The 26325-nt window shown below is 37.4% G+C and overlaps 1 protein-coding gene across 1 annotated transcript in view; it reads left to right on the plus strand.

Moving 5' to 3' along the window:
• The first annotated feature begins 387 nt into the window (after positions 1-387).
• LOC125235619 overlaps positions 388-26325 on the plus strand; it is a 67612-nt gene continuing 41674 nt past the window's right edge. Inside the window, exon 1 of the mRNA XM_048142217.1 lies at positions 388-762. Within this exon, the coding sequence (XP_047998174.1) occupies positions 723-762 (40 nt within the window). The 5' untranslated portion in view covers positions 388-722. The remainder of the gene's footprint in view (positions 763-26325) is intronic.

The following is a 26325-nucleotide window of genomic DNA, read 5'->3' on the forward strand; positions in this document are numbered from 1 at the left end:
CAGATTGACTGAGCCCCACGGTAAGCTCAAAAAGGCTTATATTGTGGGTACTCGGACAACGATATATGTAATATACAAATACTTATATACATAGAAAACGTCCATGACTCAGAAACAAATATCTGTGCTCATCACATAAATAAATACCCTTACCGGGATTCGAACCCAGGACCGCGGCTCAACAGGCGGGGTCCCTACAGACTGAGATAGACCTGACCGGTCGTCGGTCACATACGTATTTTGTCATTTTGCGATCAGGGGCCCGTTTCTCGAAAGGTACAAGTCTTGTTTTACAACTATTACAAGTGTGTTTCCATGACAACCCATACGATTTGACAGTTCGCGCACTTGTAATACAAGGCTTGTACCTTTCGAGAAACGGGCCCCAGGACTAGTGAAATTTGGGAACGCCGGGATAAGTAGGTATGTATAGGGAACTCTACGGAATAGCATCAAAATCAAATAATACATATGTATAAAAAAACGTAATTAAATTAGGCTTCAGATTTCTATTAGCAAGGAGCACTGAACAGCAGATTTATTTCAGTTTTAAATTTATATACCTTCCTCCTATCTTTACTTTAATTACACAAGTTAAAATATTTTGACTAGAGTCTAATATGAGAACTGCGTGCATGTTGTAGGTGTGAGTCGTGGACTCGTGGGCCATATAAAGCGCCGTGCGCTCCGCCGCGCGGCAATAGGTACCGTCCCGAGGCAGGATGAAGAGCGTTCGCGTCGCAGCACTTGCCCTGCTGGCCGGTCAGTTGCGAATTTAATTTTGGAATTACAACTTTTTATTTTTATTTTATGGCTGTACACTGTTTTGTTTGTGTTATGCTTTTGTTTTATGGTTTCAAATTAATCTAAATTTCGAATAGAAACTTTTTATTTTATTGTTTAATGGCTGATTTATTTATTTTTAATTACGACTTGGGCAGTTTTTTTTTTAATTTTAGTATTTAAAGTTCATAGTTTTTTTTTCTCCGAGAGTTTTCTTTAGCCAGTGATTTTCGAAAGATAGCAAATTAAGAAAAAATTACCTTTTTTTAACAATTCAAATATCTTGCCGTTCTATCGAAAACGCTTGACCAACTTTTATTATTACGTTTTTAATTCATTAAATGTTTATTTATTACTAAGTTTTTGTTTTATTTCTCTTGAAGTATGTCAATTCTAGAAATATCTAAATGTGCATAGGTGACAAATAGTGTTTGTTCCGTAATTTTAAATAATTTTATGTTTTATAACGTGAAAACAAATCGACCATCGGCGTAAAGGTAAGTGCTAAAGTTAAGTACTACGTATGTCAGCAATTCCCGTCAACTTTGTACAAAAATTAAGGGAAAAGTTAAATTTGTTTTTATTAATTCCTATTTTGTTACCAAGATTTTGTTGATTAATTGAGATTTTATTATATTTTATTTCGTCATTAAGGTTCTCTAGTATCTATATTTTCTTAATTATAACAATTATCCTGTATATATCTTACGAAAGTCGAATTATATTACTAAATGTTGGTAACAAAATAGGATCAATTAAAATTTGCTGACGTGGCATTGTACAAAGTTGACGGGAATTGCTGATTTGCAGGTTAATTCTGAAGTTATTTTTAAACGACATTATTCTATGGAATTCTAATGTTGATACAAAAGTTTAAAAGTAATTTTAAGAAAGACTCGTACGTAAACATCGTAGATATTCACTAAACCATTGCCACACCTCGGACACTAGCGATCAAATATAATATATTATAGGAACATATGAAATTCCTAGCACACAGTCTAAGCTCGTGTAAGTGAACGCGTACTATGCTTGTATGAGTGAAATATGACAGGTAGACTGTTTTAACAGGCGGTAACTGTCCCCATTTTGTTTGGTTTTCATGAAGAAGCGGTGGTCTCTTAAGTGCAACAGAAAACAAAATCGGCTGTAACAGACGGACGGACAGCTGTCTGGACCCACGAGTGATCCTATAAGGATTCTGTTTCTTCCGCTTTGAGGCAAGGACAATTTATAAAGGATTTACAAACTTCATACTAAGAATCGTACCTCGAATTTTTAGCGCCACCTATTAAATACTATCATAACTACATTGATGATGCCTACAAATTTCTTTTTTTGTTCAAAATGTGTACGTAATAAAATGAAGAAATATGTCATTTGTTATTATAAAAAATATAAACACGCAAAAATATTAGGGGAAATATGATTTTGGCCACTGCGAAATCCAGGCTGCGAAACAGCGCCATCTAGTTTTAAGCCTAAAAAGCCCATACATTTCAGGGGTACGCTTTTTTGTACGGGCTTTGACAGTCCCGTATTATATCGTTCTTGCTTTGAGGTAATAAGTGATCAGGTTTAGATATTGCGAAAATGTATACAATCGAGGTTTCTTTCTCAACTTTTCCGTCTTCCAAAACATAACCAATCGTGATATGATCTGAGTCTGACAGTTTTGCTTTTGCAGCTATTGATATCAGTTTTGAATATCAGAGCTCTCTTTCTGGCCATTTTTGGCCATGTTTTTAAGAACTCTACAGCCTGTTTTTTTTTTTAAAGAAGCTAAACTGCAACACAGTAATTGATAGCATTTCTTTCGAATACATAAAGAAACTGTCTAAGCTTTTTTGTGGAAAAGTTATTTAGCCCTGTGACAGACAGACAGCTAGACGGACAGAGTCGCACCATAAGTGCGTTTTCAGTTTCACATTATCCGATCCGATATCGGATGTAGGACCGATATCCGCTTCAAGCCGCTCTTTGATTTTTGCCTTTGAAATCCTTCCGACATCCGATATCGGATCGGATAATGTGAAAACGCACCTGTTCATTTTGTACCTTTTTAGTACGGAACCCAAATAAAATAAAAAATAACTATTGGGGGACACCGTCCTTACATAAATCAACCTAGCCCCAAACTATAAGCATAGCTTGTACTATGGCTGCTAGCCGACGATATACTTATATAGATATATACATACTTATATACATAAGAGTGGCACTGAAGCTTAAGTAGTTTCATGTGCTCTGCCTACCCCTTTATGGGATACAGGCGTGATCGAAATACATCCATAACTCAGGAACAAATATCTGTGCTCATCACACAAATAAATGCCCTTACCGGGATTCGAACCCAGGACCGCGGCTTAGCAGGCAGGGTGGGCCGACTGAGCCAGACCAGTCGTCAAATAAGCATTCATCTTGCGTTGTATCTCAGCCTTAAGAAGAACTTGTTGAGTGAATTCCCGAGAGCGGCTACCCACTTGTTGCATCACGAATATCACGATCGCTCTCCCGATCGTCCCGATAGCACAGAATATATCGTCGGTGAGATTGCCAATTCCGCTATGTGCACTTTAGCTACTTTTCAGGAGAGACAAAAAATCGATTTACTAGAGAATTAGGTACAAACATCATTTCAATTTATATCCAAAATGTGTCAAAAATAGCAAGAAATATGTTGTGTGAAAAAAAATGGGAAATAATAAGTCACAAATTAAGATATACTCGTTTTTCTTAATTTTGTGCACATATGGGTATTGGTTTTGAGCTTACTAAATACATATGTGTAAGTCATGCACATAGGAATCATAAATACTGTTCATTTGAGGTTTATCAGAGTAAGTTATGTGCGTTTAGGGTAAAGGGCTCACTCTCAACAACCTGTTGACGGACTGCATGCGACATTGAGTTCTATTGCGCAACGTGAAGGTCGTCAAACTTTATGGGCCGCGAACTCGCGGCCGTCGAAATGTACGGAAGAAATGCGGAGTGAGCCGCCCCTGCCGATAGGAAAAATTTCTGTAACTAACATGGGATAAAATGGATTCTTCTTGAGGGATAGATGAAAAATGTAAGTAAACTCTCTATTGTACCACCAGCACCAGCATAAAATATACAAGACATCAAATATAAATAACTAGCTTTTGGCCGCGGATTCGCTCGCATTAAAAAGAGACAAAAAGTAGCCTATGTCACTCTCCGTCCCTTCAACTATTTCCACTTAAAAAATGACGTCAATTTGTCGCTCTGTTTTGCCGTGAAAGACGGACAAACAAACAGACACGCACACTTTCGCATTTATAATATTATAGTAGGTATGGATAGGTAAGCAAAAATTTTTTTTTAAAGCCACGATGGAGACCTCATTTAAAAAGAATAAAATTAAAACCTATCTAAGAACATGGACCGATCATTCAGAAACTCATTACTGTAAACCGCATCAAGATCGGTTTCGTAGTTTCGACCTAGAAATGAATTATTAACCGACTTCAAAAAAGGAGGAGGTTCTCAATTCGACTGAATGTTATTTTTTTTTTTTTGTATGTATGTTACTCGATATCTCCGAGAATCGTGGACCGATTTTCAAATTTTTTTAAAAGCAAATTTAAAAAATTACTAATTGATAAATGCTATTACTCGGTTAAGGATTTCCTTAATGACGATAGTTTGGATAACATACCATAATCTTATAAATATTAGAATATTAAATTAATTGTCTTTATTGAATGTAATCAAATGAAATCATTAAATTAATTGTTATTATATAATAATACCTAAAGTTTAGTTTTTTGTATAGTTTTAGGTTTCTGTTGCATGCTCTTCCAGGGTGCCATGGTCTTACTTGTACCTTATTATGTAACATCTTAGTTTTATTGTACATGACTACAACAAATAAATGAAATGAAATAAATGAAATACTTCTTACACTCTTCACGTACAGAGTAACTGGGAAGAGCAAACTTTGCTCAAAACTCAACATTCGCTCAGAGCATTAAGTGAAATCGCAGCTTTTAAATTGCACAATATAGAAATAAAATGTCCATAAGACCTTAAAACTCAAAGAATAGAATGTGAACAATGTTATAGAAGTGAACTAAAGAGTGTACGGGTTCCGCTTTTCTTTTCTTTTGCGGTAACCGATATATTATGTTCCCTCTAACATGATTTTGCCAAACTGAAATAGATATCGTATACGAATGAAAAAACGACAAGCCCCACTGGTGGCCGAGCCGGGAATCGAACCCGGGTCTTCAGCTTACGCCGCTAACGCCCTTACCACTGACCACCCGCCCGCCGCCGCCGTGGGTAAAAATAATTTGATTTTCCCCTCACTAGCTCGGAAACACGTGTTTTGTCCTTTAATACCAGCGGGTTAAAACGCACTTTATCCACTAGTGGGTAAAGATTTGTTCCCTAGTTGTATGATATTGCCAACTTTTAAAAAGCACTTTCCATTTTTTCAGATTTTGTGCATAATTAAATTAGCCACAAAACGTTAAGTACCTTTACCTTATTTTAGACTCAAGAGTAGGTAAATACACGTTTTTTACTATTGATCCAAAGTGGAAAAATCGGAATAAGAATCGATACAGTTCTTCTAGAAGAGCTTTTAATCTTACCAAGGATTTACAAACTTCGTAGGTACTAAGAATCGTACCTCGAATTTTTGGCGCCACCTATTAAACACTATCATAACTACATTGATGATGCCTACAATTTTTTTTTTTTTTTCAAAATGTGTATTGACATGATATCATGATATTGAAATAAAGAAAAATCTCATTTATTATTATAAAAAATAAAAACACGCAAAAATATTTGGGAAAATATGATTTTTGCCACTTCCAGGCTGCGAAACAGCGTCATCTAGTTTTAAGCCTAAAATCCCATACATTTCAGGGGTACGCTTTTTTGTATGGGCTTTGACAGTCCCGAATTATATTATTCTTGATCTTACATTGTAAATTAAATTCATCAGCACTTCAAAAGCTACACTATTTTGTGCCAATTCGACGCAAAAAGTTTTCGTCAAGTAGGCGGTGCCCACCCAAATTATTTATTTGATGGAAAATTGTAATTTGCCAACTTTTCAAGTTTGTGATTGGCTTCAATAATGTAAGCATGAAATTTGGTCAGCGAATATCAGATGGTTTTTTCCGTAACTTTGTAAATCAGGCCAATTTGAACGATACTTTAACAAAAGTTTTACTATGGTTGAAAAATTATTGTGTAAATGGTTATATAAAAATGTAACTAGTTAAAATCCTTGCCGGGGGCTATATTTCCGAGCTCATATAACCCTTCAAATCAAGGGTGAACAGGCATCTTCTGGGCGAGCTCACCATCGTAGGCCACGTCTTTGCCTTTGACTAGTCTGTGGCCCAGAGAAATCAGATTTATAATTTAAAAAAAAAACTCGCAGTAGGTACCTACTTGCCCACATGTAGAACATTTTTTAACCCCCGAATTCATGGTTTCATCATAAATCGCATAGTAACACTGATTTTATTACTTAAGTACTGCTTTCTCAGTAAAATGTTGTCTCCTATTGTAATTCACTATACATATAGGTACATGGGTGAATCAACTTTTTCTTGCTTTTTGCAAGAATTACCCTTACTTATTATTAGGTCTACTTTTGTGATTTTTAACCTTACCATCGTGAATAAAGATCCTTATTTCACGTATACCAATTAGGGAAAAATTTAAAAACGATTCATTTTTAATTAAAACAATATGTGACCCAGTAGAAGAGACACTTTTTTCATACAAAAGTGAGGGACAGCTATGTCCACTGGGTCACTGCTCGAAACAAAGTTATAAAATAGGAAATCCTATAATTACATGTTGTATTGCGTAGCTAGTATATTTGTCTTTAATATAATAAGTATGACATTAATTAGACTAAATCCCAATTAAATTTTCTGACCACATGTAGTCGAAGTATGCGAAATTTTGCTGGCAAAGAAAAGTTGATTCACCCACATACTATTGCAGAATTCCTCATCAATACATATACCTAGGATTATTGATTAATGTGTTTATGGTTCCCTTTATACCAAATTTTAATTTAATTCCAAAAATTTACATTTTAGCGACATTACCGTACCTATTTTTAAATTAAAGGAAAAATGGAAAAATTCACACCTCCGGCAGGACTCGAACCTGCGACCTTTGGCCTTGCCGATCGCGCTTACCAACTGCGCCACGGAGGCCTGCCAACCGCCGTGGCGCAGCTGGTAAGCGCGATGGCGGCAAGGCCAAAGGTCGCAGGTTCGAGTCCTGCCGGAGGTGTGAATTTTTCCATTTTTCCTTTAATTTAAAAATATGTAATATCGCTCGCAGACGTTTCTGCATGATAAAAAACAAATTTAGTATGGGTTAGCACATTGTTACTGGTGAATTCTCAATGTAAATTGAGACTCCAGTGCCTGTTAAGATCTATTCTTACGGGTAGATGTTTGCTATAACGCCACCCTAAGGCGGTTGAGAATTGAGGGAAGGCATGGATAAATTCGCACACATCCAGCAGGCCTCCGTGGCGCAGTTGGTAAGCGTGATGGCCCCGGCAAGGCCAAAGGTCGCAGGTTCGAGTCCTGCCGGAGGTGTGAATTTTTCCATTTTTCCTTTAATTTAAAAATATGTAATATCACTCGCAGACGTTTCTGCATGATAAAAAAACAAATTACCATACCTACCTATCAATACTCAAACACGTGGGTACTTACCTACCTATTATTGACTTTGTTTTTATTTATTAAATATTTATTAATCTATGTACCTATTACCAGTTGCTAAAAAAATACTTAATAGAGTTTGCCAAGTTACTCAGAAACCGACCGTCACACCAATAAATTATATAGAAAGTAATGAAATATACATAGTTAAGTAGGTAATTACACTGAGAGAAATTTGCATTGTGAATTTAACAAGTTCGACTTGTTGCGGTTTATCCGTATGCCAAACGTATGTTTAAAACAATATGCCGACTTGTTGATTCAAATATATTGCCGATTCAAATGACAAGTAACTTGTTGTTTGAACCAAAGAGCACGTAGGCGCTATTTTAACCAAAAAACTTGTTGAACGAACATGAAAACTGGTTGTATTTTCTCTCAGTGTAAAAATAAGGTTACCTTTTGCCAGGTTTCGTAATGTTTGTCGATTGGTACGGTACAACTTTAACTTTTTAAAATCAGCGTGTGCCCTTGAATGAAAAAAATATATAAGTAGGTAGGTAAATGTAAAGTACAAAATGGTTGCCAGGGCTTTTGTATTTGTTATGAGCCGCTTTGCACTTTCACGCGCTCGTTAGTTCCCGCCGGCGTCCGCTGGGCGCAACGCCAGCGTTCGTCCGGCGCACCGCTATCATTGCTCTCCGCTAACGCTCCGCTAACACTCCGCCTACGCTCTCAAAACGCACATGTATGGCCGAGCTTTTAGTGCGTAAACTGCCATAAGGTAACGGACAAAATCATGGACAGTTTAAGAAAAAAATTTCGCCTGTTTTTGATATTTCACTGATAAATGTAAAAATTCTACCGCTAAGCGTGTTAAATCTTGAATGTCCTATCCTTTTTTTACATTTCAAGCGTATTGCAGAATAGATACTCCTATTGGTTTCTTCATAGTTAACAAATTAAAACTAGGTGTTTTTTCTCCAATTATGGACGGCAGTTCTCCAGTAATGGATCCCCCATTATGGACAGTGAAATTAGTTTAAAATTTTACTTTTAAAGCCAACTGATACTCAATGAGTCAATTTTATATACCACAAATAAAATTAGTTTGGGTTATTTTAACATAGGATTGTTTCTTGTAAATTTTGGTTTTGTAAATTGTTCCTTGTTTATCATAGGAGGTACGCAGTTTTTCGGTTCCAGTAATGGACACTCGCAAAATAAAGCTATTTCTTTATATCTTTGGAGCAACAAACTACATAGTATGTTTTATACCTTATAAAACTCATTGAAGTTTACACGGAGCATTATTTTTTTATTATTTTATACATGAACTCAACTCTCTTAGCAACATTACTAAGAATTCGTCTTGATATGTTTTTCAGTAAACTAGTGAATTTTATCTTGTCGTCAAATCCTTCAGAAATAACCGAATTAATTGAAACTTCAAAATGAAACAGCTCTACAACTCTAGTTTATGGTCATTGCCGTCAGTTTTTAGAAACTAATTTTAGATACTTATTTTTAAGGATTTGTGTTTTTTTGTCCATAATGGCATCACCGTCCATTATAGGGTATTTTACATTACTTACTTACTTTGTTGGCGCGACGACCCAAAGTGAGTCTTGGCCTCCAACACAAAAGCAGCCACTTTACGCGGTCCAGAGCGACCTCTCGCCAGCTCTCGTTGACGCCGAGTTCACGGAGATTTTCGCCTTCACTCAGCGATATTTAGGATGGCCAGCGGGACGGCGTCCAGTTGGACAACCCAGATAGGCCCTCTTGACTGCCCGATCCTCACCCATCCACCCATCATTATGAGATGACCAAGCCAGCGGAGACGATGTGCCTTGGTCTCCCCTATTATATTCGGTTCGGCTATTAGATGTTCAATTTCGGCATTCTTTCGGATTCTCCAACTACCATCGTCTCTTTTCAAACTGCCACACAGTTAGTTCTTATGTTCTATGCCTACGACGGATCTTATTTTCACAGAGTCGAATCGGACATAGCGCGAAACAGCTTTTACGTTTGTTTTTGTGCTTAAATAGTAACAAATGTCTAATTATGTGTTGTTTTCTCTCGCCTACCGTAAGGCAATTTTTACGCTTGATTGTGTCGTTTATTACAGTGAGTAAATGTGTTATTTAGCTCCCCGCAGCGAACATAGCGGAGGCGGTGTAGTTAATATAACTAGTTGATATAATTGAGACATTTCGTTTCATTACATGACCATAGCATTGCTAATAAATATCTAGATTATTAAGCATTAGAGTAAGACCTTTTAGTGGGTTTTATGTATTTAATTCACAAGAATGTATTACAAGTAGCTAATAAACCAAGGATGATTTATATATTTGAGCCATTTTTTTTTTCAATGTTGTCCACCCGACTTTTTTTTGGATTTGGAAATTTTTGTGTGGTTTCCATTCAGAATCGCGAGCTCTTTCAATACTAATAGGAGAAAAAAGTGTCCCAGGGTTTTTTTCCCATTCTGTTACCATTTTTTCATACATTTTGTATGGTGTATGGTGTTGAAGGTTTAGGATCGAAAGACCTCGCGATTCTGAGTACCTATGAATCGCGTAAAAAATACCCATGTTACAAAAAAGTGGGTGTCCCTTTGAAAAAAAAAATAAATATTATAGGACATTCTTACACAGATTGACTGAGGCCCACGGTAAGCTCAAGAAGGCTTGTGTTGTGGGTACTCAGACAACGATATATATAATATATAAATACTTATATACGTAGAAAACATCCATGACTCAGGAACAAATATCTGTGCTCATCACACAAATAAATGCCCTTACCGGGATTCGAACCATGGCCCACTTACTTACTTAGCTGTCGCGTTAACCCAAAATGAGTTTTGGCCTCCAACACAAGAGCACGCCATTTGACTTGGTCTTGAGCGGTATCGCGCCAGCTTTCGCCGACGCCGAGCTCACGGAGGTCAACCTCCACTCTATCCGCCCAACGATATTTTGGGTGTCTGCAGAACGGCGTCCAATCGGTCTCCCCAAGTAGGCCCTTTTGACTGCTCGATCTTCTTCCATTCTCTCAAAGATGAATTATATAGGACTATAAGAAGCCCGCGGCTTCGCTCGCATTAAATTCGAAAATTGCAGGATTCTCCATACATATTCCCAACCCCCATTTCAGGGAAGTGGGGGGGTTAGAAAGAGACAAAAAGTAGCCTATGTCACTCTCCATCCCTTCAACTATCCCAACATAAAGAACCACGTCAATTCGTCGCTCCATTTTGCCGCGAAAGACGGACAAACAAAGAGACACATACACTTTCCCATTTATAATATTAAAAAGTATGGATTGACAATCTTCATGCTAAAAATTGTACCTCATTTTTTTAGCGCCACCTATTAAATAAGTACCTACTATCATAACTATTGTAGTGTAGTATATTGAGTTTCCTAATTTAAATGTTCGCGCTTGCGTGGTATGGATATTCTCTATCTGACATACTCTCTTCTGTCAAGTAGGTAGAACTAGTGAAATGTAATAGTTTATATTAATTAATATAAAATATATTGGTGTGTTTCTCAGAAGTGATTTGTGTATTAATTAATTGCCATCCTCCTGAGGCACCCGGATATACCTCCTCGCAAGTTTCCTTGCGCGGTTTGGGATTGAGCATATCGACCATAAGAAAACTGTCGCGGACCCCTATGGTTACGATAACGATGACCTATGTGCGAGTTGTGAGCGAATCCTCTGTGGTACCTGTTAAAAGAGTTATGTGAGCGGTACATACCCATGATCTCCGGCTGGCTGGACGTTGTCGGTCTCGATACTTCTTCGTCCTGCGCTGCCTGTATCGCGTCCTTCAGGCTGCTGAAGTTACGCGCTGCAATGATAGTGCTGAGCCTTGGGTCCTTCAAACCATCTGTGAACTTTTTAATACACATTTTTTCGTTCAACGGCTTTAGCACATCATAACTCGCCGAATTACCTTCTGCCTGAGTTATAGTTAACTCGGAAAAAGTTTTTCTATCTCGGATCCATACTGATCTATACTACGCCAACCCTGACTTATATTCTGAAGCCGGGAATGGATTGCTGTAAAAGACTTTTTAGGCAAAAGTGAGTTACGTAAATCACTTATAAGTTGCTCTACGGTCAAATAAGTAGCTGACACACGCAGTTTCGCACTTTCAGATAACCTTCCTTTTAACACAAATGTAATAAGCGACTTTTTGCCTATCTCGTTCAACATACCCGAATACATATCAACAGCATCGATCAATCTCTTTGTTGTTTCCTCAGTACCATCCATGAGAGGTATAAGACTACAAGCTGACTTTAAATCGAACTCCATGGTGTCACATTCACTATATTCGCTATCGCTACTTGTACTCGTATTTTCCTCTACCTCAGGCTTTGAACATAACTCTAAAATTTCTTTATGCAGAGTAGTAATTTTAATGTACAATTTATTGGTCTCCTCGATAACTCCTGAGTTTACGTCCTTTAACAGGGAAAATTGGGAGATAATATTGTTACACCTATTTATAATATCATTCACTTTTGACAGTTGATTTTTTGTTATGTTACCCTCAAACCTTGATTTTCCTTTTTTAACTAAATATTTTTTATGACAATTAACTCGTTGTAACATTTCAATAATTCATCTGCCATCACAAAATTATATCTAAGTACCTAATTTAATACATACCTATTTTAACTTACATTGACGTCACATTATTGTCCTTAACTTACTTCACGCGAAATGTTTGTTCACTGTATCACTTACTCGTAGTAATAGTTCATTTACTGTCCGTTGAAACACTGGCACCAAAAAAAAAACGAAACGCACATTACACAATTTCCATTAACACTTCAATCAAACACTTATCGGAGCCGTACGAGCAGCACGCTGCAGCTCAGCTAGAGCGACCTCCTGGCGCATCCATTTCTTGTAGGTTTTCTTACACCTTCTGTACAGGGCGTAGCCTCCTCCGATGACGATTATGACGAGCAATATACCCAAGATAATATTAGTGACACTTGCGTGGAATCGAAGTTCGTCGGTGCTCGCAGAAGCCTTATTGTCACCTCCGGCCGCAGTTTGTGCAATAATTACCTCTTCTTTTGATTTTGTAGCCCCCATAGTGAACCTTTTTAAATCAGAAAACCTTAACCGCGAGAAAAAACATCACGTTATTTACTTTTGTTCTAATTGTCCACTTGAGCTTGTTAACATGGTAATGAACTGCGCTCTCAATACCGATCGGTGACTGACCGCACGCGCGACACCGTATATGGCAGGGTCGCCATGTAAAGTGAGGGTTCGGAGTAGAGTGGAAACGACTGTTTAGATTAAATGATGATTTAATACTACTCTCATACATGAGTAATTGGTCCTTATATATAACTTATCAGCTACGTACATAACTATACATGGTATACACTACAAACTATACACATTTTTCAAAACGTATATTGACTTGATATCATGACATGATATATTAAAATAAAGAAACATGTCCCAGTTTTAGATACACGTTGCAGCTGTCGCAAGTCTAGTGTTTTGTTGTGTTGTGTTGTAGTAGTGTTTTGTTTTGGCACGTGCCACGTCGCTTTAGATTGATCGTGTGTCTAGTTGTCGACCACACAACGCGGGGCTTATCAATGAAAGATGTTCTAGATACCTACCTAACCATGCACACAATCGCTTACTTTATACGGTCAACCAATTCTTGGCACTAAAAAGGCGGCAAATTTGAAATGATGGGTTACCGGCCAATTTTCTTCATACACCGTGTTGTTTTTGTTTTCCGTTAAATTCGACACGTAGCTAGGTTCATTATCAGGAACCACCCTCGCAATTCACTTTTAGTTAAAAAAAAATCATCATTTTCATACAGATCGATTGAGTCCCACGGTAAGCTCAAGAAGGCTTGTGTTGTGGGTACTCAGACAACGATATATTTAATATACAAATACTTTTATATACATAGAAAATATCCATGACTCAGGAACAAATATCTGTGCTCATCACACAAATAAATGCCCTTACCGGGATTCGAACCCGGGACCGCGGCTTAGCAGGCAGGATCACTACCCGCTAGGCCAGACCGGTCGAAATGAATTTATTAGTGTGAGAGACCCGAATAACATTCAAGTTAGTGTCAAGTGATTGACGGCACATGTCAAAACAAATAACATTAGGAATTGGTAAAAGTTGTCACGTTCAGTAATTATCTTAATTTTTTTAATAACTCGATAACCGTAAGAGTTAAGACGCTAGTTTCTTAGAGAAATTAATTGTATTTGATCTAAAGAACCTTCCCTTAAAGTTAACGGAATTCAATAAACACAGGGTGTATAACGCGTGCCTTCCTAAACAACGTTGGCGGAATCATCGACGAGCCATAACACTTAAAAATTGGTTGAAAATGTAAGGGCGAAGGTTTAATTCTCATAGAAAATTTTAATTTGTGTGCCATCATTTGGTTGACTGCCTAATCTGCCTATGGCTAGCTCTCTCTATCGTTCTTTTGTATAAGAGCGTTACAGATGCAGGCGATTTGATACGAACGTGTCATGCTATTTCAGTGAATCTCAGTACAAGACGTTTCTGGAATAATACGAAGGAATAGTTATTTGTTTTACAAGGGGGCAAAGTTGTTGTTTAACCGCACGTGCCAATATTGATACCCGAGCAAGCGAAAGATTCCAAAAAGTCGAATCTTGAGTGTTGCGAGTGTTTTAAGGCACGTAGGTTAAACAAACTTTGCCACCGAGTGTAACACAAAATTTTTCACCACACCAACACAAAGAAAATACTTACTACAAAACATCAAACTAAATCAAATCCATCAATCTATTCATTGCGTATAATTCATAATCATTATTTGTAGGCAAATTCTACCAGCCAGATTAAGACATCAAATTAAAATTTGTAATTACTTTGCACTCTTGTGGATAAAATGCAGTTTTGCTATCTGTTTTCGAATAGCAAAGTAAGCCGTTACCAGTTGGTATGGTGAAAAAGCTTTTCGCACTACATGTGTAATCTCTGTTTAATACTTACACAGCAATTCCCGTCAACTTTGTACAAAAATTCAGGGAAAAGTTAAATTTGTTTTTATTAACACTTTCGAAACCGGGCTCTACGCGGCGCTACGACATTTTCGCTACATACGGGGAAACCCATGTAATCGGCTACGCTTCTACGAGCGGTGTGCCCGACAGTCGGGTTCTTGGTAGCGAAAGTGTTCCTATTTTGTTACCAAGATTTGTTGATGAATTGAGATTTTATTAAGTTTTATTTCGTCATTAAGGTTTTCTAGTATCTATATTTTCTTAATTATAACAATTATCCTGTATATATCTTACGAAAGTCGAATTATATTACTAAATGTTGGTAACAAAATAGGATCAATTAAAATTTGCTGACGTGGCATTGTACAAAGTTGACGGGAATTGCTGAGGTACATGATATGTATGACGTATGTAGCTACTACCTACAAGTAGTAGTAAAACTTTTTCCTTTTCCCTTTCTTCCCGTAGGTGTCGTACAAGTCGACTGTGGGATATGAGTTTAAATGAGGTGGCACACTGACATATTATCCCGCCAGGCGGCGCCTGTGCAAGTGCCTAGGCATGTCACTGTCATTCATCAGAGAGAGAGAAAAAAATATCTTCTCGCTCTCACGTATGAAATTCTTTATCTGTGCAATGGACTAATAAGGTGGCGCCATCTGTAATAACCTATGAGTATGCCTCCTCATTGTGGCGTAGGCGAGAGGCTGGCAATCAATGTCATAATTTTGTTTTCTTGTCAAACCCTCAATTGCCAAGAGTGACACTGAAACTTGAGTAGTGACCGGTAGGCAGGTCAACATACAAACAATAACGCCTGTATCCCTTTATGGGATACAGGCGTTATTGTTTGTATGTAAAACTTTTGAATGATTCACGGTTATTTTCATTAGACTTATATTGATTAGGTTAGATAGATTTAGATTTTTCGTCTTTCTGGGGCCATTTCTATACAACAGGTTAAATGCAAAATTAGACTTATATCCACTTAGCTATGTTTGTTGTAAAAGTGCTCTACGACGAGGCCTGCAAAATATGACGTACGATGATACAGAAAAGTTACTTATGGTTGTAAAATAATTACCTATTGAATATACAATGAATATATATGTAATGTAATAGTTCGGAACCTACGAAAATAAGTCTTGTGTTTATTTTCTTTTAAGTTTTATTTTAGTAAATAATTAAAAATAAATCACTAATTTAGTCCTTCCTCTGCCTGAAACACAGGAACTATCCTAGCTCAGGCATTTGTATAAATTAAACATCTCTTATACATATGTATAACAATTCTTAGCCTTTAAGAACAATCACTGTACAATTATGTTTTTATTAATAAATTATTTGTATTTGTATTGACCGGGATATACCCGTGATTACCTTTTTGATTTTTGTCGAGCTCCCGATCGTCGAATGTAAACCTTTTTATAAGTAGGCCAAAACCCTCTATGGTTAGACAGAACCGAAGGTGGGCTTGATAGATAACCATATCGTCACTACTTTAAAAAAATCTCGTATCTCACGGTGTTCCTCAAAGTTAAAACGCAGTAAGTCTATATGCATTCCATACATACTTACTACAATTTTCTTTTCATTGACAGACGAAGATACAAGTTTTTTTAAAAGTAGTGACGATATATGTCGTAATGTTCTCCGTAGAAAACGAAAGACATAAAAACCGTTATCCGGTTTGAAGATTTACGAATCACGTGCAGATTTACGTAAAGTTTCAAGCAATAAACGTTTAGTATTTCTAAAAAGTTTGTAAATAAGGCTTCTGCATCTATAAAACTCTGAAACTTTGAAAGAATCAATAGGTACCTACAGACTAAAAGCTAAAAATCAAGACAGGTTTCATTTATTTTACAGATATTATTTGCTAACCGACTTCAAAACAGACAGACGGACAGAGCACGATAAGGGTTCCTTTTGTACCTTTTTGGGTTCCGTTCCAAAAAGGTACAAAGGTAAAAACGAGGAGAGAAAGAAAGACAAGCGAACAATGTTTGTAAAACATACGTTTGGTTACGAGTTTCAACAGATGTATGTAATAAGAGGGGCTTTGGCCAAGCTTTTCATGTAAAATTGTATAGTGTCAAATTAGTTCCAAACTTTAGAATAATAGAATAGCCGACGGGCCAAACTAGCTAATCTCCCAGTTTCATCCTTGAGAAAATGAGGAAGGTCTGGCGGCTCTGCGTGCGTAGCCCAATGCACAAACGCTCACGAAACGCTCACGAAACGAAACGCTCGTAGATATCTATATCTATCGCTCAGGCGTATTGACGTGACAGAGCCAGACTACCTGTCGCGGCGTTTCGTTTTCGTTTCGCGTCGTAGATATGCCATTCGGCTACGGGGCCTGGGCTCTTAGTCCATAACCTCTACATACTATATGTCTAACCAAAAATAACCAAATAAGTACTAAGTAGGTACTTGTTTAATATGAATAGTTCGAATAGGTACCTATATAATTAAATTCAGTATGGCAAATATTAGTTAAAATAACATTTGCTAGAGTTATTTATAACATTCCAATGAACACAAGTTAAATTATAATCTATTGAAAATATTTCAACTTGTGCTGTCTTAAAGTAGTCACACTACTATGTATATAAATTAAAACCGAAATAAATTACACATATGAAAGAAAAAGTGACCAAGTCCTCTGGTGCCTGAGGCTGGAATCGAACCAGCGTACTTTCCAATCGCGGGAAATGCCTCTTAATCCGCTCGGCCACCCAGGTCACAGCTGTCGAGGTCGAAATTATCTCTCATATGAGTAATCTATACAAGGACTCGTAGCGCCCTCTGTCCACCCCTAGGGCAGAACGATATGGTTCTTGGTCACTTTTTCTTTCATATGTGTAATTTATTTCGGTTTTAATTTATTTATAACATGTCAAAATAAATTGAATCGAGTTTCAAAACATTCTAGCTAGAGACAGGTATTCCATATAATTTAATAAACATGTTTCTGAACTACGGACAAAGTATCCAATAACAGAATTAGTAAACTATGTATAAGGCTTAAATTTGACATATGAGAACAAATTCTTTTATTTTATTGTCATGCTTATATTCTGGACATGTGTGACGCTCTTTACATTCAATAATTGACGTTTTATTCAAGTTGATTGACATCTGGCCCTAAACTTCGTTTTCCCCTCACTTGCTCGGAAACACGTGTTTTGTCCTTTAATGCCAGCGGGTAAAAACGCATTTTATCCACTAGTGGGTAAAGTAATTTGACCTTGAATAAAGTCAAATTAACTGCTTTAAAATTGATAAAAGTAGGTGAATCTAGTAATGAAGATAATTTACCAACTACTGGAAGTAGTGATAAACGCATTTTTGCGTTGTAGTTTTGTGTTACACACGGCTGCAAATGTATTTTACTTCTCGTGTGTTAAAAAACTCGCAAGTTCAGGATTCTATTCTCGAACCACTCGCTTCGCTCGTGGTTCAACTATAGAATCCTTTCACATGCTCGTTTTTCAATTCCACACTCGGCGTTAAAATACAACTTTGCCCCCTTGTATAACAAATAACTATTATATGTAACATCGTATATATATTGACGACCGGTCTGGCCTAGCGCGTAACCCTGCCTGCTAAGCCGCGGTCCCAGGTTTGAATCCCGGTAAGGGCATTTATTCATGTGATGAACACAAATATTTGTTCCTGAGTCATGGATGTTTCCTTTGTATATAAGTATGTATTTATTTATTTAAGTATATAACTATATCGTCGCTTAGCACCCATAATACAAGCTTTGCTTACTTTGGGGCTAAGTTGATCTGTGTAAGGTGTCCCCAATGTTTATTTATTTATTTATTATTTATGTGCTAGCATTAGAGAAAAGGTAAATAATGTTGATGCTGGTAAAAAGGTATGGTCCTGTTACAGTTTACACCGTCCTCGTATCGTGACGATACGGGAGGAGTCAATTCTCCATACAAACGCTCTCGTCTCGACTATTTCCTCCCTGGTTTTTGACGATAGAGCAATGATTTTTTCAACACAGATTATTATAATTTTTATCTGTGTCGGACCGTTTTGATTTTTTTGATATTCTTATTTTTAAAGACGCTAGAGCCCATCAAAAATTTCCAAAAACGGCTTTATTGATTATGGCGCAAAAAAAGGTGTGGTATTTAAAATTGGTAACAATGCGTTGCATTTGGCCTGCCCTAGCAACGACATGCCGAGTGAGAAAGGCACTCAAAGACTTTGGGACGAACCACTCTGCCGTCAGGTGCAGAACTGGCTCCTTAACACTGCACAATCAGATACAGAAAAAGCCCGTCTACTTGCCTCCACCCAACACGAATCCGGTTTTTGGCTCCACGCATTGCCCTCCATTAACTGCGCAACTTTATTAGATAATAATTCTTTCCGATTCCGACTGGCTGTGGGCCTCCGTCTAGGTGCTGAAATAGTTGTCCCCCACTGCTGTCCCTGCGGCTCACAAGTAGACAGCCTGGGCTCGCATGGCCTCTCCTGCCGCAGGAGTGTCGGCCGCCTGTCCCGCCATGCCAGTCTAAATGACGTGATCCGTCGGGCTCTTGCTAGCGTAGGTGTGCTGGCCACATTGGAACCACCTGGCCTGGCACGCGACGATGGCAAGAGGCCCGATGGAATAACACTCATCCCCTGGCAGATGGGACGGCCGCTTATCTGGGATGCCACATGTGTGGATACCTTAGCGAGTTAGCGCCGTCCCATCTAGCTTCCACTTCACGGAAGGCTGCCGAGGCGGCGGCAGCGGCCGAAGCTCTCAAACGTCGCAAATATGCCGATCTCCTGCACAACCACATATTTGCGGCGTTTGCGGTGGAAACCCTAGGGCCATGGAGCGGTGATGCCCTTAACTTTTTCCGCGCATTAAAAAAAAACTCCGGGAGACCTCAGGTGACCCTAGGGCTGGCTCATTCCTTGGCCAAAGAATTGGCATTGCTATTCAGCGAGGGAATATAGCCAGCCTCATGGGCACACTTCCACAGGGGACGGACTTGGGGCCCTTGGGGGACCTTAGATAGTTTTTATTTATTTTAGTTATATCTTTTCATTTTGTTAGTTTTAAGATTAAGTTTAATTTATATTAGTTTTTGATTGAAGTGCGTTCTACTTAATTATTCATTACTTATTATTACTTAATGTTCCTCTTTATTCATTTTAATTCTTAGGCTATTATTATTGTATTATTATGTGCTGAATCGTATTGTATTGTTTTAAACAATTATGCACAATTAGCCAAAAAACTAAACGGTCCAACACAGATTATTTCATTGTTATTCAGATTCTCAAATTTCGTTCCGATTGATTAAGTTTTGAAGGAGGAAAGAGTCGAGAGCGGAACCTAGATTTTAAAGATTTTTTTGAAATATCTTTTGACTGAGTTGTTCTTAATGGACAATTTTTTTTCGATAAATCTAGTTAATAACACTTGTATATTTAACTAAAATTCCCAAGTTGAAACGGGGGCTCCTTTCCATTTTAGCATTTTCGCTACCGTATCCTCTTTACAATTGAATTAACTTAACAGTTTTATTTTTATCCTTGTAGTAAAGTATGTCAATAGTACATTCACCGGCATAAACCAGGCAGGCTCTCTGAGGCAGGACATGCAGACTCTTGTACATACATTATAATAACATCTCTGTACCTAACTCATGGCCAACAATAAATATTTTGATTGATTGATTGATTGAATTAGTGATGAATTCGGTACCTTGTCGCTTTTAATCATTTGACATCTTCGTATGACATTACAAACAAAATGTTAGTGTGACAAGGTACAGAAATCATCACTTATTTATGCCTAATTGTCTGTGAGTTGTACACCAATAAACTTCTTACAAGGATCTTAGTATTCTTTTTTTCTTTATGATATAAATAAATAAAAAAAAAAATTATATACCAGTTATAAGTTTAGTAACAAGACCAAGGGCAGGGCGACGCATTTTTCCATTCAAACTAGGCGTTTCATCAACCTAGGCACTTCAAAGACGGGGTCAGCCGTCAGTTAAAGGACTTGTCCATTGTTACGAGCACTACGAGCCCTGTTCACTTGTCCGGCTTTTTTCTAAAGATTCTTAAAATATGAAAAAGTTTCACTGCAAGTAGGCCACGCCAGGTAGGTACTGTCGGTTGTCAATTAGACTATATTCAACATGCAAAACAGTCAGATTTCGCACTAGTTTAACAGTTAAAAAAAATATTATAGTAAGTTCAATACGGGTAAGTGTGTCATAAGGAAAGTATGGCTGGCTTTCACATGGCCTTTTCACTCATTGTCAGACGTTTTTGCGAGTTCATACTTTTGCTACTTGCTACTCACGATTAGCGGTAAACGTAAGTCAATAAACACTGATCATTGTATTAAGACAGGCCAAATGTGAAGTCTAATTTTCGACAAGTCATGATTGTTCCCAGATCATCGATTAATAATAGGTATATGGGACTGCGGATTAACTTACCAAATATACACCGTGTTTTTTTGTTTTCCGTTAAATTCGACACGTAGTTAGGTTCATTATCAGGAAACATCCTGTATATCACTTTTAGTTAAATTCGCAAAAATAAAATTTTCATCTTTTTCATACATAATAAATGAATTAATTGACGGCACATGTCAAAACAAATAACACTAGGAAGTGGTAAAGGCTGTCACACACGTGTTGAGTAATTATTTTTATTTTTTTAATAACTCGATAACCGTAAGAGTTAAGACACTAGTTTCTTAGATAAATTAATTGTATTTGATCTAAAGAACCTTCCCTTAAAGTTAACGAAATTCAATAATCAATATATATACTTACCGTGTTTTTATTGTCACTGGTTCCCTCCTTGGCGAGTGTCCTCACTGATATAGGACTTAGGTTGTTTATTTGAATGTATTTTATTTATTTTGAGGATCCCCTTTAATTATATAAATGAATGAATCTTCGCAACACATGTATTATACGATAATGCGTTTTTCTTTCTGTCGTGACACTGACTTACTGTCACTTACATACATACATATATACAATCACGCCTGTATCCCATAAAGGGGTAGGCAGAACATGAAACTACTATAGATTCAGTTACTGTCACTTCATTTCTTTATATCAACTCCTTGTCGACAACACCTGACGAGGAGGCCGTAATATGTTAAAAGGGCTTTTTGAATTAAGGCGCAAACAATATACACGAAGAATTAATAGAATACAGTAAATAAACACGGCGAAGGTTTTTTTGACGACCGGTCTGGCTCAGTCGGTAGTGACCCTGCCTGCTAAGCCGCGGTCCTGGGTTCGAATCCCGGTAAGGGCATTTATTTGTGTGATGAGCACAGATATTTGTTCCTGAGTCATGGATGTTTTCTATGTATATAAGGTCCTAATTTGTTAGTTGCAGATATTTTAACACATGATACTTTACATTAAAATAATTAACTTTAAATATAAATTAAGAAATCTTTTCATGTAACTTTTTTGATTTCATTTTCCTAACAAAAAAATTAATTATAATTTCGTCTAAAAAAAATCATCATGTGCATTATCACATGTCACAATAACACTGTCTGTCATGTCAACAATTGTTTGTTGTAAATGTCGTAAAGGTTCGGCGGGAAAACTGCACATGTCATTGAAGTGGCCAGTTACAGTTAAGTGGTACGTAAAAGAGGTACTAGAATCTGTTCAATGAGTTTTCATTTAATAATCACATAAACAGGGTGTTTTTACGTAGCAAATTTGTTTTTCCGTTTTCTCCAAAAAAACATCGTAAAAGCTATAATGTTTCACGGTTTAATATACTCCAGAGACCGAGTACTATCAGCTGTAAAAATATCTGCATCTAATAAATTAGGACCTTATACACGGTGTTTCCGGTATCACTCAAAACCTCAGACACCCCAACTGATTTTTATTTTTTTAAACTCATCTAGAGTATTCATCTTTTAATCTGATCGTTACTTTTTTTTTAATTGAATTTTTAATTTTCTGTACAGCTCTACTTGACTTGTAGCTCTACACTCAATAAAATAATTGCTAACTACCATCATAAACCATAAGACTATTTATTTGTGTACGTTACTGCAACGACATAAGGTTTACCAATAGACAGCTAAGATGTCACTGTAAAACACTTTAAAGCTTTGTCACAGTAAACTTCAAATTGGACAGGTAATCGCAGTAAGCAAATAAACTCAATATTCAAAATGACAAGGTTGTAATTAGGTACGAGTTCAATTTGTTATGACTTATGATAAACATTAAGATTAAACTGACAAACAACGTCAAACTAGTAACGGAAAAAATAATCGTCCAAGTAACCGGCCAGTATTAATACCCCTAAATACTGAAAAAAGGTAAACAACCTCTAGCAATGCGATATACACAATGTTGTATTACGAGTACAATAGAATGGGCACGTAAAAAATAACTAATAATACTAATTTAAACAAAAATATTACCCCCATCAAGATATAGCTCAATCGATTCTACTCTCGATTCTGAACAATGTGTTTTCAGGTTTTTAGTGTTAAGTGAAACACGGTGTATAAGTATGTATTTATCTATAGTACAAGCTTTGCTTAGTTTGGGGCTAAGTTGATCTGTGTAAGGTGTCCCCAATATTTATTTATCTATTTATTTATTTTCCCCTCACTAGCTCAGAAACACGTGTTTTGTCCTTTAATACCAGCGGGTAAAAACGCATTTTATCCACTAGTGGGTAAAGTAATTTGACCTTGAATAAAGTCAAATTAACTGCTTTAAAATTGATAAAAGTAGGTGAATTTAGTAATAAAGATGATTTACCACCTGTGGAACTACTAGAAGCAGTGATAAACGCATTTTTTGCGTTGTAGTTTCCTCGCTGTAGTGAGGGGAAAATTTATTTATATGTAACGCTCTCGTCTCGATAGATTAATTTTCATATTTTACAAGCTTTTGCCCGCGGCTTCACTCGCGTTAAATTCGAAAATTGCGAAATGATCCATACAAACGTCCAACCCCTATTGTAGGCAAGTAGGGGGATAAAAAGAGACAAAAAGTAGCCTATATATGTTTTCATCCCTTCAACTATCTCCACTTAAAATGTCACGTCAAGTCGTCGTTCCGTTTTGCCGTGAAAGACGGACAAACAGACACACTCAATTTCCCATTTATAATATCTAAATAAGTATATAAAAGAAGAAACTGACTGACTGACTGATATATCAACGCACAGCCGAAACCGCTGGTCCTAGAGATTCCAAATTTGGCACGTAGGTTCCTTAGAAGGTGTAGAGGAGCACTAAGAAAGGATTTTTCAAAATTCACCTCCTAAGGCGATGAATTGGGGTCCAAAGTTTGTATGGGAAAACAAGATCAGTTTTGAAGCCGCAGGAAAAAGCTAGTTAAGCACTCAAGGTTCTTTTGAATGTATTGCATCGGCTTTCATTAAGAAAACTTCCAAGTTTCATGTTTTTTATTGTGTAGTTATTGTAGTCACGGTTGATTTAAAATAGAAAATTATTTGTTTTGTGGTTTATATAAAGCTGAAGTTTTATTCTTTTTTAAATCCCCAACACAAAAACGACGGGGTGTTATAAGTTTGACGTGTATGTCTGTGGCATCGTAGCTTTCGAACGAATGAACCGATTTAAATAGCCATGTTTGATGAAAAAATATTTAAGGGTGTATCTCCTAAACCATTCGTCGCTGTATGTACCTCTGACGTCGTAGCAAAAAGTAATAGGGATCAAGTTCGCCTTTGTACTGAAACTTTTTATTTTAAATTTTATGTGTTGTATTCTTTTCTTGAACAATAAAGTGTTTACTTACTTACTTAAATAATCAAATCTTAAAATAAAGAAAAAATAGAAAAATCAAAACAATTATAGTTTCAAATATCTAAACTCAATGATAAGAAAAAAATATCCGATAACCTTAATTTCCATACAAGTAGTTGTCAAGTTGCATTGAAGTCCGACGTCCGTCTATATCGGCCCTTATAGTTGTTTTTATTGATCAACACCATACCAAAATGCTATGTGACAAATATTTGTGAAATGGAAAAAAAAAAAAAATCTTAATTTGTCATTACAGTTCTCTCGATTTGTCATTATGAACGGAACGACATTTCATTGCATGTTTGAGAAAAGCTAAGATTTTTCCGACAAGTCGCCCAAACTTCAATTCCCCATACAAAAGGACCTTCGCTCTCAAATTCACGTAAGCGTTACTGTTACATCCTTATTCCATTAATGCTGAGAAAAGTTTTAATATCTTGGATACTTATATTACGTAGGGGATAAGAGCGTGTGACTTTCAATCCGGACATCGCGGTTCGCACCCCGGCTCGTGCCAATGAGTTTTTCGGAACTTATGTGCGAAAAGTAATTTGTTATTTGCCAGTCGCTTTTCGGTGAAGGAAAACATCGTGAGGAAACCGGGCTAATTCCAATAAGGACTAGTTACCCTTTGGGTTGGAAGGTCAGGTGGCAGTCGCTTTCGTAAAACTAGTGCTTACGCCAAATCTTGGGATTAGTTGTCACAGCGGACCCCAGGCTCTCATGATCCGTGGAAAAAATACCGGAATGACGCAAAGAGGATGATGCTTACGCCGTGTCTTGCGTGGGCGACGGTCGCGCGACCATCGCGCGACCGTCGCCGTCGCCTCTCATACTTCCATATCGATAAGGTTTGATTTCGTATGCGTCGCATCGCCGTCGCGCGACCATCGCGCGACCGTCGCCCACGCAAGCCACGGCGTAACACTTTGCTCAGTGGGCGCCAACATTGAGCTGGGCTTATACCGCGAACCTTTGTTCGACGTATTGCCCCCTTGTCGCACTTATAAATTCGCAAGTAAGTGTGACAGGGAAACATTATGTCAAACGTCATTCGCGGTAGGTCCTCTGTAAACAAACCGTTGTGCATCAATGGGGTTTGTAGTTCATTTCCACCATTTTGAACAACAAATGGTCCCTCGAACCGGACGCCGATCCTTCCCAAACAATGAAATTGGTATCGAATAAAACTATCTATCAATATCTGTTGTAACCAGAGAATAATATATTCCCATTGCTTACAACCCATAGATTGTAGAAACAACTAGATGACGTCATCATGGCACCATCATCATCCATATCAGCCTTTTATCGCCCACTGCTGAGCATGGGCCTCTCTTCTAGTACCTACGCCATTTGTCTCGATCCCGCGCTAGTTTTATCCCACTTGTCCCGATCCCGATCTAGTCTCATCCAGTTGTGACCCACAACCCCGGATTTCGTCAACCCACCGTCTACTCAACGAGCCCACAGACATCAATGGAACCAATTTTCCATTACGAGTACAATATGACTGACAGCCCGTTGTTCCAAACCAAAACCAAAATGCATAAAATTGGAGTTGGGGAGAAAAAGCGGCCAAGATAAGTAGTTTGCCACTTTTCGACACTATTTTAATTTTAAAAGGAGTATAACTATTAAGTGAAACAGCGCTGGTTGTAATCGAACAATGTACATTTATTTGGCACAAAGGATATAATACTCTTGCATTTTACTGCACATATGACCGTCATTTATGTCCCTGTTTTAACAAACAAAACGTACAGACCTGTTTACAATTATAATTACCAAATACCAAACACCTGAAATATTGCTCGACCGTTAACGTTCCGATGTCACCTCTGACTGACTAGTTCGGTCAATACTTCAGATGAAGGGATCAGTCACGTGACCCGTCACGTGACTAATCAGTACAGATACTTTTTACATTGCACTTAGCTTAGATAGACAAGAAAAACGTATTTA

This window comes from Leguminivora glycinivorella, chromosome 17, assembly GCF_023078275.1.
Source record: "Leguminivora glycinivorella isolate SPB_JAAS2020 chromosome 17, LegGlyc_1.1, whole genome shotgun sequence".
Lineage (NCBI taxonomy): Eukaryota > Metazoa > Arthropoda > Insecta > Lepidoptera > Tortricidae > Leguminivora > Leguminivora glycinivorella.